The 17,177-nt window shown below is 54.3% G+C and overlaps 1 protein-coding gene across 2 annotated transcripts in view; it reads left to right on the top strand.

Annotated features, from left to right (window-relative positions):
• KIF17 (kinesin family member 17) overlaps positions 1–17,177 on the top strand; it is a 54,338-nt gene that overhangs the window by 17,374 nt on the left and 19,787 nt on the right. For both annotated transcript variants that reach the window (XM_003891259.3, XM_009200990.3), the window contains exons 6-10: positions 2,646–2,755; positions 9,331–9,478; positions 12,012–12,568; positions 13,834–13,914; positions 14,941–15,152. In XM_003891259.3, coding sequence (XP_003891308.2) covers positions 2,646–2,755; positions 9,331–9,478; positions 12,012–12,568; positions 13,834–13,914; positions 14,941–15,152 — 1,108 coding nt within the window. The remainder of the gene's footprint in view (positions 1–2,645; positions 2,756–9,330; positions 9,479–12,011; positions 12,569–13,833; positions 13,915–14,940; positions 15,153–17,177) is intronic.

Raw genomic sequence — 17,177 nt, 5'->3', positions numbered from 1 at the left:
TGTCTTAATTTATAAAGGTGACTGGGTGACAGCACAGAGAGATCAGCGCCACTGAAAGGGAAGTTCACTGTGACTCACAGTGCTCCTGGAAACCCGGGGTCGGGCACGCCCACAGGCCACGGGGAAGCACCAGCATTGGTCTGGAGGGAGAAGGGAGTGGGGCCCGGGCCACAGCCTTTACTGGGCTTCCTGTGGGAAAAGCATGGCAGGGCCTGGAAGGCAGGTTGGGACCAGCTGATTTGAATAATTCTGGTAGGTTTTTGGGTCGAGGGGCTGTTCCTTATTGTCTATGCCTGGCCCTGGGTCTGTTCAGGGCAGGGGGAGTCTTGGTCTGGTGTGAGAGTTATATACAGCAGGTGGCTTGGGGTGTGGACTTGGGCTCGGCTGGTTTATATACCAAAGATGGACTCACTGACTCGTGGTTTACGGTTTCTAGGAATTATCTAGCCCTGAAGGGCAGTCTAATCCTGCCCAGCAAGTCCTTCAAGATAACAGAACATCATGCAATGTAGAAAACAATTAAAACATACTATCCATGTCCTCTGAATTCCGGACTTGAATCTGCAGCTGTGTAATAAGCATTTCAAACCCAACATGTCCCACTGTCAACTCGATGGGCCCCCAAATCTGCTAGGCGTGCTTCCCCCCCACAGCTGATGGCGGCAACTCAGATGTTCAAACCAGGCACCTTGGGGTCACCCCTGGCTTCTCACTTTCTCTCAAATCCACATCCAGTTGGTCAGCAGCTCCTGCCACCTCCACCTTCAAAACTGGCTACAGCCTGGCAGGGTGCAGTGGCTCATGCCTATAATCCTAGTACTTTGGGAGGCCGAGGTGGGCAGATCACTTGAGGTCAGGAGTTTGAGACCAGCCTGGCCAACATGGTGAAGCCTCGTCTCTACTAAAACAGAAAATATTAGCCAGACGTGGTGGTGTGCACCTGTAGTCCCAGCTACTCAGGAGTTTGAGGCAGGAGTATCACTTGAACCCGGGAGAGGGAGGTTGCAGTGAGCCAAAATTATATCACTGCATCTAGCCTAGGCGACAGGGCAAAGACCCCGTCTCAAAAAAAAAAAAAAGAAAAGGAAAGAAAAAGAAAACACTGGCTACAGCCTGTTCACTGCTGCCCTCCAGCCTGAGTTTCTGCACCGCCCCCCACCGGTCTCCTAGCGCCTGCTCTGGTTCCCCTCAGTGCACTCTCCGCGCAGCAGCCAGGGAGAGCCTGTTCAAATGCAAGGCCTGTGACTGCCCTGTGCACACCTGCCCCGTTCAGTCCAGAGTCACAGCCAAAGCCCTCACCCGGCCCTCCACAGCTCTCACAATCTGGCATTATCCCTCTTGGACTTCTCTGCCTGTCCTGCCCATCACTCCCTCCCCTCCAGCCACACTGGCCTCCTGGCTGGGCCAGGAACAGGGCAGGCTCACAACTGCCTCAGGACCCTCGCACTCACCACTGCCGCCGTCTAGCAAGCTCCTCCTGTGCCTGCCTCTCCTCGCTGCTTCCTTCATGCCTTGATTAAAAGACCTTCAATAAATAAGCTATTTATTTATTTATTTATTTATTTATTTATTTTTGTAGATAGAGTCTCGCTCTTTCGCACAGGCTGGAGTGCAATAGCGCCATCTCAGCTCACTGCAACCTCCGCCCTCCCGGTTCAAACAATTCTCCTGTCTCAGCCTCCTGAGTAGCTGGGATTACAGGCTCCCGCCACCATGCCCGGCTAATTTTTGTATTTTTGGTAGAGACGGGGTTTTACTATGTTGGCTGGGCTTGTCTTGAACTCCCGACCTCAAGTGATCTGCCGCCTCAGCCTCCCAAAGTGCTGGGGTTACAGACATGAGACACTGTGCCCGGCCTAACACACTATTTAAATGGCAACTTGGGCCAGGCAAGGCAGCTCACACTTTAATCCCAGAACTTTGGGAGGCTGAGACGAGAAGATTGCTTGATCCCAGGAGTTTGAGACCAGTCTGGATAGCATGGTGAGACCCCATCTTTACAAAAAAATAAAATAAGATTAGCTGGGCGTGGTGGTGTGTGCCTGTAGTCCCAGCTACTCGGGAGGCTCAGGTGGGAGGATCATTTGAGCCCAGGAATTTGAGGCTTCAGTGAGTTATAATCCCACCACTGCACTCTGGCTTGGGTGGCAGAGCAAGACCCTGTCTCGATAAATATATAAGTAAATAAATTGCAACCCTTCTAACTGCTTCTAACTCCCAAGCATCCTCCCTACTTGCTTTTTCTTCTCAGTACACATCACCTTGTAACGTGTTACCCATTTTGCTTATTAATTTTGATGGGAGGTAGTCAGGCAGGGCTCGAGTGGAGAGGGCCTTGAACACCACCACGAGGCATTTCACCTTGTCCATCTGCCTTTCCCCTCTTTTTCCCAGTGGAAAACTCTGCGTGGGTGTGGAGTTTTGTCTTTGTTCAGTGCCGCATCCTCAGCGTCTAGAACATCGAGGTGCTCCATAAATATTTGTTGGGTGACTAACAGCCTTTTACATGGAGATGTGTTTGAAATAAGCTCAATACTTTAAAGTCTTTTTGAATGACCATGAGGTCGTCTTTTTACAGATTTCCGTGTGATTCCTGCACACCATCTGCCCCTTGTCCTGGCTGCTAATTTCTGTTTATCCTCCAGCCTTGCTGTCCAAGCAGATGCCCCCAGACCCTGTGCAGCTGGAGGAGAAGCTGTTGCCCCCACCTGTGATCCAGCATGACATGGAAGCCGAGAAGCAGCTGATCCGGGAGGTGAGATCCAAGTGGGTGGGAACATGGAGAAGGGGCAGGCAGGTGTGGCCCAGCAACAAGGGCAGAGCTGCCGCTGGGGTCCAATGCGGTATCACCGTACCTTCACCTTGGGGTTGGTCCTGAGAAAGTTGAGGCTCAAAGAGATGCTAGGACTTGCCCAACGTCATACAGCAAAGAGTCTGAGCCAGGATTAGAACTTGAGTTCTTGACTCCAGACTGCAGTCAGTACTGCCTCAGGGCCTGCATGGTGAGAATAGAGGGGTGCAGGGGCGTCTCCAGGGGCGTGTTCTCCCCCTCGGTTTTGAAGGAAGGGATAGCTGTGCATTGATGGAAGCAGAAAAGGCATGCCTGGCTGTGGAAATGGCCTGTGCAGAGGCGAGGCAGTCAGGGTGGGGAGGAGTCTGTCCCGCAGCAGCCGTCAACAAGCCCGGGGTCTTAGAGCCAGGCAGCCCGTTTGACCAGCAGGTGAGTGTGGTGTTGGCCTCCTGGAAAAAGCTGTCACCTAGGGCACCTGGGTCCTTTCATGTGAGTGCCTCCCAACATCCCTGGGAAGCAGCGGGTGAGATGATGCCCCTGATTTCCGAAGGCAGAGCTGATCTGCAGAGCAGGACTTCCACAGCCAGGCATGGTGGGGCCTCCCCACTCCTGCCTTTGGCTCCATCCCTGACTCCAGGCTCTGTTGGTTTCCAGAGAATCCCGCCTAAATGCTGCATCCTGAGACCTGAGTGTGCGGTGGAGTTTGACATGTGGCAGTCCCTTTATTCATTTATTTATTTACTTATTTATTTTTGAGACAGCATCTTGTTGTCACCCAGGCTGGAGTGCAGTGGTGCGATCTCAACTCACACAGCCGCAAACTCCCTGGCTCAGGTGCTCCTCCCACCTCAGCTTCCCAAGTAGCCTGGACCACAGGTGCATGTCATTACGCTTGGCTAATTTTTAAATTTTTTTGTAGAGATGGGGTCTCTATGTTTCCTAGGCTGGTCTTGAACTCCTGGGCTCAAGCGATCCTCCCACCTCAGCCTCCCGAAGTGTTGGGTTTACAGGCATGAGCCACTGCGCCGGGCCTGATGGTCCCTTTAGATCCCTGGCTTTTCCTGATTTGGAACCCGATGCCACGCAGGACGAGCTATCCAGGGGCTGGGCCTGGATGTGTCCGCTGCTGGACCCCTGCCACTCAACTACGACCTCCCATTCGGGTCCGCCCTCAGGCCTCGGAAGCCCCTGTTGGGCTGTGGGGACCTGGGGCCCAGCCTCTGGGGCAGATAGGAGGACTTTGGGGGTCTCAGTCCTGTGGGCCAGAGGCCTGGGAGAAATCCAGGCCTTGGGTGCTGTACGTGACGGGCGGGGCCTGTGCTGTTTGGGGAGAGGCTCGATGGTGCCCCTAGCGGACGCCGTCCGCCCCTGCTGGCTCTGGGAGCTCTGCGGCGGGCACTGCCTTTCTCCCTCCACTGCCGTTTCCAGCCCGGGTGTCAGGTCCCTTCCTGTAGCCGTGGGGAGGCTCCCAGGGAGGCTTTAGCAAGGAGGGGCCCTGGGGGATGGCTGAGCTCAGATAAGCCCACAGAAACCAGAGAAGCCAGCCTGCTGGAGTTCGGAGTGGGCATGGAGTCGCACAGGGGGGCTCGGAGGCTGGGAGTCACACATGGAGTCGCAGCCCGGGGGGGCTTTGGTCACAGATGGAGGGGGTGGGGCGGGCTGTGCAGGACGGGGACGGAGGCTTCCTTCCCGGGAAGCCCGATGGGGCCGGCGGCCCCGCTCTCCGGTCAGTAGGGCACTGCCTCCCCCTGGTGGTCACCAGGGAGAAGCGACGCCGTTCCTGGCGGGCCCCCGGAGAGCCACGGATGGGGGTGCCTTCTGCCCTGGGGATGGGGTTGCCTGCCTCCTCCTCGTGGGGCGTCCCAGTGGACACTGCGTCAGAGTGCTGCTGCCTGACGCCACCGCCACCAGGATTCCAAGAAACCCTGAGGTTTCTTCTGTGAGCCATGCTTGGAGGAAGCGTTGAAGATGTGTGTGCCCCCCGCCCCTCTGCTATCCCTGCTTCCTTCCTCTCTCATTTGTTCTTTTTCTCAACTCTCATATTTATTGAGCTCCTGCTATGCTCCTGGGGCCATGTTTCTCTTTCTATTCCAGAACCATTCAGGAAAAGGGAGGAGGCCCCTCTGTGTAGGGAAGAGGGCACGGGCCGGGAGCCGGGTTTCGGTCCCCAGTCTGAACCAGGGGTTTGGACCAGAAGATTCCTGGGGTCCGTCCAGCTTTCACTTTCTGCAGGTCCATCCTTATAGGCTCTGTGACCTTGGGCAGGTTGTTGGAGCTCTCTGAGCCTCTGTCTCATCTGCAGAACAGGCATCATAGCGCCTTTCCTGCTGCTGCTTAGGGATGTAAGAGGATGAAATGAAGGGCCGTCTTCTCCTTGGCGGGCTGTGTATCATGTACCAAGCAAGAGTTGGGGGTCAGCTCCACCATTCAGACCTTAACAGGCATATTGTGAGCGCTTGCTGAGTGCTGGACACTCTAGCCAGAGGGAGATGTGGGGCCAAGGAAGGGTTTTTCATGCTTTAAATGTCGGAAGTAAGAGAGCGTGTCTTGTAGACTGTCGGGAATTATCCAGCACAGAGGGAGAAGTCGAGGTACAGGAAGGAGGGGGCGGATCGCAAGCACAAGGTCCTGGAGCTGTGCGGCGTGGGATGAGAGGAGGTGGAGCTTCCGGGTAGACCTGCAGGTGGACGGGAAGGTGAGGGAGTCCTGTGCTTCGCTGTGCTCTGTGACTCACCAGGCAACGAATGTGGGAGGAAAGGAGGGTTGGGAAGACAGAGCGAAAGGGTGGGACTGGGGCTGTGAGCTCAGCCATGTAGAAGCCCACCTGCCTGAGATTCAGGTCCCATGTTTAAAAGTGAGAATGGGGTTGGGCGCAGTGGCTCATGCTTGTAATCCCAGCACTTTGGTATGCCGAAGGGGGCTGATTGCTTGAGGTCAGGAGTTCAAGACCAGCCGGGCCAACATGGCGAAACCCCGTCTCTACTAAAAATACAAAAATTAGCTGGGCGTGATGGCATGTGCCTGTGATCCCAGGTGGCTGAGGCAGGAGAATTGGTTGAACCCGGGAGGCGGAGGTTGCAGTGAGCCGAGATGGCACCACTGCACTCCAGCCTGGGCGACAGAGTGAGACTCTGACTCAAAAAAAAATTAAAAATTAAAAAAAAAAGGAGATTGGTGGTGCTGTGCACATGCATATGTTGTGTGCGTGTGTGCATGTATGCGTGCATGCGTGTGCATGTATGTGTGCATGTGTGCCTGCATGTGTCTGTGTGTGAATGTGTGTGTGTGCATGTGTGCCTGTGGGGTGCATGTGTGTGTGTGCATGTGTGCCTGCGGGTACATGTGTGCCTGCATGTGCATGTGTGTGCCTGCATGTGTGTGCGTGCGTATGTGTATGTTTCCATCCGTGTATTGCTAAGGTGAGGCCTGGGTTTAACCAGGGTCAGGGCTGTGCTGGGAGAAAACAATAGAGGGGCTGGGTGAGGGAGTCAGGGATGTTTACTGACTCGAGCCATGGGTCCTGGGACGCCAACTGGTGAGGAGGGCAGCGAGAGCAGGGGGCAGTGGAGGAGAGGGCTGCAGGGCTCTGAAGAGCTGCCTGGTCATGGAACCTCCCTGGGCCTCAGTAACACTGTGGGTATTGCTTTGAGGTTCAAGTGTATCTAAAAATGTACTGAAGAATGCACGATTACATCTGAATTATTCTCTGTCCCCTTCTCTCCCTCCCTAAGAGCCTAAATCAGTGCTATCCATGCCAGTTTGTATTTGCCAAAGGGATCTGGAGATGTGGGAGTATGACGTGGTGCTTGCCCACCCCATCCCTGTCCTTGTCCCCTCTCTCTGGCTTACTACAGTGGCAGGCGCATCTGTCAGCAGTGGCTCCAGAAGACAAAGGGTCCCAGACTATCTTTAATTCATAAATGCCCTGCCCTTCTCTTGGGACGTGTGTGTCAGAGGCCTGAATATGTTGCATGCCCATAACCTGCAGATCTGCCATTTACTGGCTCCACAGGTGTTTCTTGAATCCCTCTTCTGGCAGGCTCCGAGGTTACAAGACAGGTTGGTCCTTCCAGCCTGGCCAAGATGGTGAAGCCCTGTCTCTACCAAAAATGTAAAAAATTAGCTGGGTGTGGTGGTGTACACCTGTAGTCCCAGCTACTCAGGAGGCTGAGGCAGGAGAATTGCTTGAACCTGGGAGGTGGAGGTTACAGTGAGCTGAGATCACACCACTGCATTCCAGCCTGGGCAACAGAGCGAGACTCCGTCTCACAACAACAACAAAAAATAACAGGATGGTCCTTGCTCTCTGGAGGGTGCCTTCTGGTAGGGGAGACCAACAATAAACTGTAATCAAATAAGTAGAGATTATCATGAAGGAAGCAATGGGTCAGGCAGAAGTAGCAGCTCCTTTGATTACTAGGAAGCTGGAGAGACAGAAGAGACACAAGGAAGGAAAAGAAGCAACTGGCGGCCCTTGCCCTGGTGTCAGAAGACAGCAGCTGTGGAGGGCTGTGAGGAAGGGGGCGCTGCTGAGACAGCTCACACACCACACACCCATTCACACCCATCCACCCACCATTCACCCAGTCACACCCGTTCACACCTGTTCACACCCATTCACACCCTTCCCCGGGCAAGTGTGTCCTGCCCTTGGCTGTCTCCCAGCAGTCCTCATCCTGGGGTAGTGAAATGATTGAAAACCCCATCTCTACCAAAAATACGAAAATTAGCCAGGCATGGTGGGGTGCGCATGTAATAGGCTACTTGGGAGGCAGAGGCAGGAGAATCACTTGAACCTGGGAGGCAGAGGTTGCAGTGAGCTGAAATTGAGCCACTGCACTCCAGCCCAGGTGACAGAGTGAGACTCTGTCTCAGGAAAAAAAAAAAAAAGCAATAGAGGAAGGGACAGAGAGCAGTGCAGGAGGGCTTCTGAGAGTATGGTCAGGGAAGGCCTCTCTGAGAGGTGTTACTAAGCTGAGGCCTGGGAAGGTGCTTGCCAGGGAGCAGGGCACAGGCCTTGGGGCAGGGAGGAAGTGGGTTTGTCTAGGAGGCCCCAAATGTGCATCATAGCCGTTGAGGGGTAGGCAGGGCCAAATCACTTGGGACTCAGATCAAGTTGGGGAGCTTAGATTTCATCCATGAACATAGGATTCCATTAGCAGATCCTAAGCAGGGGAGACACCTGCATGGGCACCATGGCTGTGTCAGAGGTTGGGGCCAGAGTGAGAACAGAGGTGAGGACCAGGTGGCTGTTTGGATGAGAGCTGGCAGTGATAGCAAAGATGGAGAGAAGTGGGTGAATAAAAATATATTTTGTCATTGATAGATTGAGGACCATTGGGCAGAAAGGTATTTGCCAACATGGAAAGGTGTTCTTGATATATTGCTGTGTGGATAAAATAGATTGCAAACAAACGCACATATTATTAATCTGTTACAAATGCACTGAGCAGCCTGGGCATAGTGGCTCATGCCTGTATTCCCAGCACATTGGGAGGCTGAGGCTGGCAGATCACCTGAGGTCAGGAGTTCAAGACCAACCTGGCCAACATGGTGAAACCCCGTCTCTACTAAAAAAAAAAAAAAATTAACCGGACTTGGTGATGGACACCTGTAATCCCAGCTACTTGGGAGGCTGCGGCAGGAGAATCGCCTGAACCTGGGGGGTGGAGGTTGCAGTGAGCCGAGATTGTGCCATTGCACTCCAACCTGGGCAACAAGAGTGAAACTCCATCTCAAAAAACAAACAAACAAACAAAAAGAAGCACTGAGAGGCTGGGTGTGGTGGCTCATGCCTGTAATCCCAACACTTTGGGAGGCCAGGGTGGGAGGATCACTTGAGTCCAGGAGTTTGAGAACAAGCTGGGCAACATAGTGAGACCCCTACTCTAGAAATTTTTTATTTATTTTTATTTTTGAGACAGAGTCTCACTCTGTCACCCAGGCTGGAGAGCAGTGGCATGATCTTGGCTCACTGCGACCCCCACTTCCCAGGTTCAAGCAGTCTCATGCCTCTGCTTCCCCAGTAACTGAGATTACAGGCATGCCACCATGCTTGGCTAATTTTTGTACTTTTAGTAGAGACGGGGTTTCGCCATGTTGGCCAGGCTGGTCTTGAACCCTGGCCTCAAGCGATCTGCCTCGGTTTCCCAAAGTGTTGGGGTTACAGGCGTGAGCCACTGCGCCTGCCCCACAAAATTTTTTTTTTTAATTAGCTGATGGTGGCATGCCCATAGTCCCAGCTATTCGGGAGGCTGAGGCAGGAGGATCACTTGAACCTGGGAGTTTGAGGCTGGAATGAGCCATGATTATGCCATTGCACTCCAGCCTGGGGGACAGAGTGAGACCCTGTCTCAAAAACAAAAGAAAACAAAAAAGCATTGAGAACAGCAAGTAATTATCACAGTGTTGTACAATTGGATTCTCTTGGCTTACTTATATGTTCTGTATTGTTTGAATAGCAACAAAGGAATACCTAAAGCTGGGTTTCAAAATGATGATAAAATGCTGCCTGCCCTCTGGTCCCCCCTCCCCACCAGGAGTATGAAGAGCGCCTGGCCCGGCTGAAAGCCGACTATAAGGCTGAGCAGGAGTCTCGGGCCAGGCTGGAGGAAGACATCACTGCCATGCGCAACTCATATGATGTCAGGCTGTCCACACTGGAGGAGAACCTGCGGAAGGAGACAGGTGGGCACCCCTTGCCTCTCCAGGCTGTCTCGAGGGAAGGTGGCCTCCTTTCTGCCTCACTGCAGTAACTGCATCACAGAGCATTTTCTACACGCCAGGCTCAGGTCTGTTTTATCCTCACAATGGTCCGGTAAGGTAGGTATGACAGTTATGCTCACTATATAGATGAGGAAACTGAGGCACAGAGAGGGTAAGTAAGTTGCCCATCCATGGTCACACGCTGGTAAAGGAGAGCCAGGATTTGAACCCAGGCAGTCTGGCCCCAGAGCCAGTGTTCTCACCCACAGCACTGCACTGGGATGGCTTAGCCACGGGCTGGGCTCCAGCTCAAGGCTGACTGTGAGCTGTGAAGTACACCCTTTCTGTAAAGGCAAGCCCCTGCCCCGAATTTCTGTGTTTTCCATTTTCTCCTCTTACTTTTGAGCCTCTCTGTTACCAAAGCAAACACATCCCATAATAAGGATTTAATCCGTAGCCACAAGTTTTTACCTATCTGGAAGTTTTTGTCTTTTTAAAAAAAAAAAAATTTTGTTTTGAGATGGAGTCTTGCTCTGTCGCCCAGGCTGGAGTGCAGTGGCATGATCTTGGCTCACTGCCACCTCTACATCCCGGGTTTAAGCAATTGTCATGCCTCAGTCTCCTGAGTAGCTGGAGTTACAGGTGCACACTACCACACCCGGCTAATTTTTGTGTTTTCAGTAGAGATGGGGTTTCGTCATGTTGGCCAGGCTGGTCTCGAACTCCTGAGCTCAAGCGGTCCACCTGCCTTGGCCTCCCAAAGTGGGATTACAGGTGTGAGCCACTGCACTTGGCCTTTAGTTTTTGTCTTCTTTTTGCCACCCTAGGATGTTCTGCTGTACCAGTGTCAGTCAAACACACATGCTGCCTGGAGGTTCAGACTTCCTAGCACTCATGAATAGAGTAGAATCCAGGCCTGGAATGATGATGATACTGATCGCACCGTCGGTACCATTTGTTGCACATTACCACGTGTCGGGTAATTTACCTGCTTTACCTGTACCTTCTCACTGAGCCTCTCTTTCCCCAGTCCAGCGAGGTAGGACTCCCTGAATCTTCCCCTAACCACGTGGAAACCAAGTCTGAGAGAGATCCAGGCCATTTAGCTGGGGAGTGGATCCCATATTTCAGCAAAGGGAAATATCAAGACCCGCTTACAGGGGTCTGGGACACAGCGATGAAGAACTGGGTGGGAGGTATGAGAGGCACCGGGAGCCCCCTGAGCTGGAGCACTAAGGGGTCCATGTGAATGCAGCCCTGTCTCCACTGCAAGGGAGACGTGCTCCTGGAGGAGACCCAGGGGAAGAGGAGGGAGCCGATTCTAGCATGTTCTGCCCTTTGGAGTGTTCCCCGCAGTCCAGATTGAATATGAGGCCTCCAGCTGCTCTTTGGCTCTGACATTCATCCACAGCATTCATTTAGCTCTCGCGGATCTAGCATATCCAGTGGACAAGAGCCATGGGCCGGGCACTCCAGTGGGGGCTCCTAGGGCACCTGGACATGAAATCTGCCGAACTCCCAGCCTTGGAAGGCAACAAAGCCCCAGGAAGCCTGCCAGTGTGTGAAGAGTGGTCCCGAGGCAGGGCGTGCCGTAAGAGCCCAGCACTTAGTGGCTGTGGAGGTCAGAAAATGGAGAAATCACAGTGTTGGTCAGGGAAGGCTTCCTGGAAGAGGTGGAAGGCAGTAGGTTTGGGTTCTGATAAGAGCAGAGATGGGAAGGCAGGCAGGCTGTAGCCAGCCTCTGGAGGGCCTAGGAGGCTCTGACTCTCAAGCTGGTCTTTTAGAAACAGTGGGCTTGGGCCGGGTGCGGTGGCTCACACCTGTAATCCCAGCACTTTGGGAGGCTGAGGCGGGAGGATCACAAGGTCAGGAGATTGGACCATCCTGGCTTACACGGTGAAACCCCATCTCTACTAAAACTACAAAAAAATTAGCCAGGCGTGGTGGTGGGTACCTGTAGTCCCAGCTACTGGGGAGGCTGAGGCAGGAGAATGGCGTGAACCTGGAAGGCAGAGCTTGCAGTGAGCCGAGATTGCCCCACTGCACTCAAGCCTGGGCGACAGAGCAAGACTCCGTCTCAAAAAAAAAAAAAAGGAAAAGAAACACTGGGCTTGGGGCCACCTTCTGCGGAAGGATCTCTCATTCTGACCCTTTAAAAAACTGAAGGACGGCCGGGCGCGGTGGCTCAAGCCCATAATAATCCCAGCACTTTGGGAGGCCGAGATGGGCGGATCACGAGGTCAGGAGATCGAGACCATCCTGGCTAACATGGTGAAACCCCGTCTCTACTAAAAAATACAAAAAAAAACCTAGCCGGGCGAGGTGGTGGGCGCCTGTAGTCTCAGCTACTCGGGAGGCTGAGGCAGGAGAATGGCCTGAACCCGGGAGGCGGAGCTTGCAGTGAGCTGAGATCCGGCCACTGCACTCCAGCCTGGGCGACAGAGCGAGACTCCCTCTCAAAAACAAAACAAACAAACAAACAAAAAAAACCTGAAGGAATTTCTCCATTTTGCAGAGGCTGTCTTGCAGGCGGAAGTCCTCTACAAGGCTGAGGTCATGTCCAGGGCCGAGTTTGCCACCAGCTCTGAGTACCCGCCTGCTTTCCAGTATGAGACAGTGGTGAAACCCGAGGTCTTCTCCATGACTGACACTCTGCCCAGTGATGACGTCTCCAAGACTGAGGTTTCCTCCAGGTTTGCGGAGCTGCCCAATGTGGAACCCTCCAAGTCTGGGATTTCTGTGGGCTCCAGTGAGTCATCCTCACTCGAAGAAACCTCTGTGTCTGAGGCTTTCCCTGGGCCCGAAGAGCCCTCCAACGTGGAGGTCTCCATGCCCACTGTGGAGTCCAGGAGCAGATACTTCCTGGATGAGTGTGTCGGGCAGGAGGCCGCTGGGCACCAGCTGGGGGAACAGAACTACCTCCCGGAAGAGGAGTCGCAGGAGGTGCCCCTGCAGGGGTTACTAGGCCTGCGGGACCCGTTTGCCGAGGTGGAAGCCAAGCTGGCCAGACTCTCCTCCACCGTCGCCAGGACAGACGCACCCCAGGCAGACATCCCCAAGGTCCCCGTGCAGGTAGCTGATGTCATGCCTGGTGCCATGCGAACACTGAGCAGGCAGAGCTTGCCCAGGGTCTGGAGCTCACTGTCCACACACTGTTCACACACACGGCCTCTGCTGCTCAGGCCGTGGCTCCACTGTGTCCGCTGTGGCTCTGGCACTGGTGACTGATTCAGGGGCACTGGTATCCAGGGGTTGGGAAAGGAGAAGCTCTGTCTCATGCTCTGTAATTCAATAAGAAAGTTGGGGTCGAGGTGCAAGGTTATGCCAGGTGGGCACCTGTTCTGCAGATGGAGTGACAGCTGTACAGGGCGTTGCCCAGTTGCCATGGTTACAGTGAGTGTCCAGGCCTGACGGAGCCTTGGGCAACCCTCACCGGCTCGTGAGCTCCGTAGTGAGCTGGGTGGGGGGTCTGTGGGAATCCAGCCACCTTTCAGTGACCGTAAGGCTTCTGGGACACTGCTCTTCCTCTGTCCGGCCCCCTGACCAACATCTTCTCCCTTTTCAACAACCCTCTTGTTTTAAAAAAATGTTCCTCTTGGCCAGGCACATTGGCTCACTCCTGTAATCCCAGAACTTTGGGAGACCGAGGTGGGTGGATCGCCTGAGGCCAGGAGTTCAAGACCAGCCTGGCCAACATGGTGAAACCCCATTTCTACTAAAACTATAAAAATTAGCCAGGTGTGGTGGCGTGCACCTGTAATCCCAGCTACTCAGGAGGCTGAGGCAGGAGGATCACTTGAACCTGGGAGACGGAGATTGCAGTGAGTCAAGATCGCACCACTGTGCTCCAGCCTGGGTGACAGAGTGAGACTCCATGTCAAAGAAAAAAAGAGTCCTATTTTCTTCTCTTTTTGTTCTCTGCTTTCCTTTCCTTTCCTGTGTGTGTGTGTGATTGTGTGTGTGTGTCTGTGTGTGTGTATTTAGAGAGAGAGATCTCAGGTCTACCACTTCCTTGGTGTGTGACCTTTCTGGGCTCGGTTTCCTCATCTGTAAAACGAGCATGCTTCAGAGGAGTGGATACAGGCAACACTCCTGGTACACAGCAGGGGCCCACCACACGCCCTGACCTGCAGCCCTTGTCCCATTTCCTCTCTTCCCTGTTCTCTCCCTCATCTCTTCCCCCACTTTGTGCTCCTTCTCTCAGGAGTGACAGGCAGGGGAGGGTAGCGGGTGGTGGGAGGCCTTGGGGAGTTGAAGTGAGGCCAGGGGTAAGGGAGCAGAGGATGGTTCTGGCCCAAATCAGCCTTCTTCCTCCCCCATCCCCTCTCTCCTCCCAGGCCCCTGTGCTGACAGACGTGCTGGAGCCCAGGGATGCCAGACCTGAAGCCGAGGCAGCTGATGACTTCCCGCCCAGGCCTGTGAGTACCTCCCTGGGTCTCCGTGTTGGGGACGGGGTTCTCTTCAACTTCCTGGGAAACTCCAGCTTGTCTTCTCCCTCCCTGCACCTCAGTTTCCTCATGCATGAGCTGAGAACAACAACCCCCGCTTTCCCCGGGCTTGTGGCCCATGGCCCGTGACCAGACAGTATGCAGTGGGAGGAACCATCATCTTCTTATGGAGTGAAAGAGGCCTGTTGTTCTAGATGGTGGCTTTCAAACCTTCCTCAGCCTTGGTGCCCTTTGTGTAAAGCAATTGAGGCCCAGTGTATGCAAAGGACAAGGGCTGCAGGTCGGGGCTGGTAGCCCCTAAGACACCATCAGGGAACCCAGTTTGAACACCCCAGGAGAGCGAGAGGAGGTTTTAAATCTCCCCACATTTATAGAGAAGAAGACAATCTAGACTCAAGGGTGGGCTGGGCACAGGGCCTGCAGCAGACTCTCAGCAAGGGGTAGATGGAGCAGCCGGGGCAGCCCTGGCTAGGAAGTGACTCTGAGATGGGACCCAGGCGTGAAGGAGGGACGGGGGGAAGCAGCAAGCAGAGGGGACAGCAAGTGCCAAGGTCCTATGGCTGGAAAGACCGTGACTTTCTCAGCGATGGAAAAGGAGGCCAGGGTGGTGGGGGAGGCCGTGGAGGTAGGGAGCCGGCGGAGAGGAAAGTGGACTTTGCTGCTAACGCGACGGGAAGTCACGCGGGGCTCATCGGGAACGGGATGTGATCGGTTTCTATTTTAAGATGGCCCTGGCTGCCTGTGGAGACTGGATTGTGGGAGGTGAGAGAGGAAGCTGGGAGCTTTCCTCCCAGCGTGGGGGTGTCAGTGGGAATAGCGGCAGTAAGAACTCAACGGGGCGTGTTTTTGTGTCACTGGTGTCCCTGAGCTGGAGGTGATCTGTCGGGGCTGCAGCAGGCGGAATGGCCCGGTCTGGGACTGAGCCGCCTGGGAGACATCGGGCGTGGGGGAGGGGGTGGCCTTCCCACCTCCACCTGGGTTTCTCTTCACACTCAGGAGGTAGATCTGGCCTCCGAAGTGGCCTTGGAGGTGGTGCCGATGGCAGAGCCTGGCGTGTGGTTGGAGACTGAGGCCCCAGTGTCCGTGGTGGCTCAGCCTCAGTCCCTGCCAGCCACAGCCAGTGTGAGGAAGGAGAGTGTGGGCACGGAGGTGGCAGTGCTGACCGATGACCCGCTGCCCGTCGTGGACCAGCAGCAGGTGCTGGCCCGGTAAGCAGCAGAGCATGGGGCCGGCGCGACCCCACGGTGGGGTGGGAAGGGGCTGCATTCCAGGATGGAGGCAGGGGTGCCATAGCTTCCTCCCAGCTCTCCCTTCTAACGTGGCAGGGCGGCCCTGATTCGTCTCCAGGCACAGTGGGGACTGGGCGGGCAGGCCTCTGCTCTGGAAGCTACACAGGCTGCCACCAGCATCCCTTGTCAGGCCTGCTGGCCTTCAGGTTTCAGGAATCCCAGGGCAGAGTATCACAGGCTTTTCTCCCATCCCAGCCAAGCCCCCAGCCCCCTGGCCTCCAGTGCCCTCCCGGATGTGATACCCACTCACCCACAGGACAAGTCATCCCCAGGCACTCTCTGAGACCACCTGGGGAGCTGGCCTTTCCTCACTTGCCGTGTGGCTTTGTTAGGTTGCTTAACTTTTCTGACCCTCAGTTCTCACTTCTGTTAATGATATCAGCCCGACCTCCATGCTACAGTCATCCAGGGGTTCAGTGGGGGAGACCCAGTCCCAGAGGCCACAGTTCAAACACTAACTGAATGACTCTTGAGTGCTGGGCACAGGACGCAAGGATGAGCAAGCTGCTGCCCCAGTCCCAAGGGCCCACAGGCCAGGGCGGGGGACAGGCAGAGCCAAGAGGGTCCTGTTCTCTAGCAGTTCCCAGCCTGCCTCCTCCACTAGCTCTGCCACCTCAGGCCAACTTGAAACCTCTCTGTGCCTTCACTGCCCATCTTCAGAATGGGCAATATCAATAGTCTCAGCGTGAGAAGCTTGTGGTGAGGGTCAAAACGAGGCATTGCCTGCAACGTGGCAGCCCCGCGCTGGGCACGCAGTAAACACTTGGCACATGTCCTGGCTATTTTCGCAGTGTGCTGTGGAGGGAAGGCTGAGGGGGGGTGCGCTTCACAGAAGGGGAGATACCTGAATAAGGTTTGCTGCAGGGGTGGCATCCTAGAGAAAGGGCACAGCACTTGCAAAGGTGGGACCCGGCCTGGGCGTTTGGAGATGTGCAAGCAATGAGTGAAAGCTGGAGTGAACCGGGGAGGGGTGCAGGGGAGCTGGAGGGAGGACCCTGTGTACCCTCCTTGGGTGCTTGGCTCGACCCACAGCAGGATTTGTTTTTTCTTTTTCTTTTTCTTTTTTTTTTTGAGACGGAGCCTTGCTCTGTCGCCCAGGCTGACTGGAGTGCAGTGGCGTGATCTCAGCTCACTGCAACCTCTGCCTCCTGGGTTCAAGCCATTCTCATGCCTCAGTCTCCCAAGTAGCTGGGATTACAGGTGTACACCACCACGCCTGGCTAATTTTTATATCGTTAGTAGAAATGGGGTTTAACTATGTTGGCTAGGCTGGTCTCAAACTCCTGACCTCAAGTAATTCGCCTGCCTAGGCCTCCCAAAGTGCTGGGATTACAGGCGTGAGCCACCGCACCCAGCCCTGCAGCAGGATTTTAAACAGAGCAGTGACATGGACGTGGTTCCCTTTTGCACCGGCTGCCATGGAGCCTGAAGTGGTTAGAGCCTGGCTGCTCGGGTTGCAAAGTTCCATTTTTTTCCTGAGCATGATCCTCTCCTCCTTTTGTGAATCCTTATCAAGCCTCTGGGCTACTCACTCCCTTGGAAAGAGGCAGGGTTTGAAAAATTTTTGTGTTGCTTCATTAGACAGTGGGAGGTGGCAATTCCCGTAAGCTTTTCTCTATAGTTATTTAAAATTTGTATCTTTTTTTTTTTTGGGGGGGGGGGGGGCATTGGTAGATTTTTATTGATTTTTTTAAAATTTATTTTATTTTATTTTATTTTTTGGTAGAGATGGAGTCTCTCCATGTTGCCCAGGCTGGTCTCAAGCTCCCGGGCTCAAGCAGCCTACCTGCCTCAGCCTCCCCAAGTGTTGGGATTATAGGCGTGAGCCACTGCACCCGGCCTAAAGTTTGTACGTTTAAAAGACAAAACTCTAACCATTTTTGAGCATTTTGGATATAATAGTCTTAACAATGTATTGTGCGTGTCCCTCCCTGATTAAATATT

The sequence above is a fragment of the Papio anubis genome, chromosome 1 (genome assembly GCF_008728515.1).
Source record: "Papio anubis isolate 15944 chromosome 1, Panubis1.0, whole genome shotgun sequence".
Classification (NCBI taxonomy): Eukaryota; Metazoa; Chordata; class Mammalia; order Primates; family Cercopithecidae; genus Papio; species Papio anubis.
The sequence above is the reverse complement of the archived record's forward strand: the minus strand, read 5'-3'. Positions and strand labels throughout refer to the sequence as shown.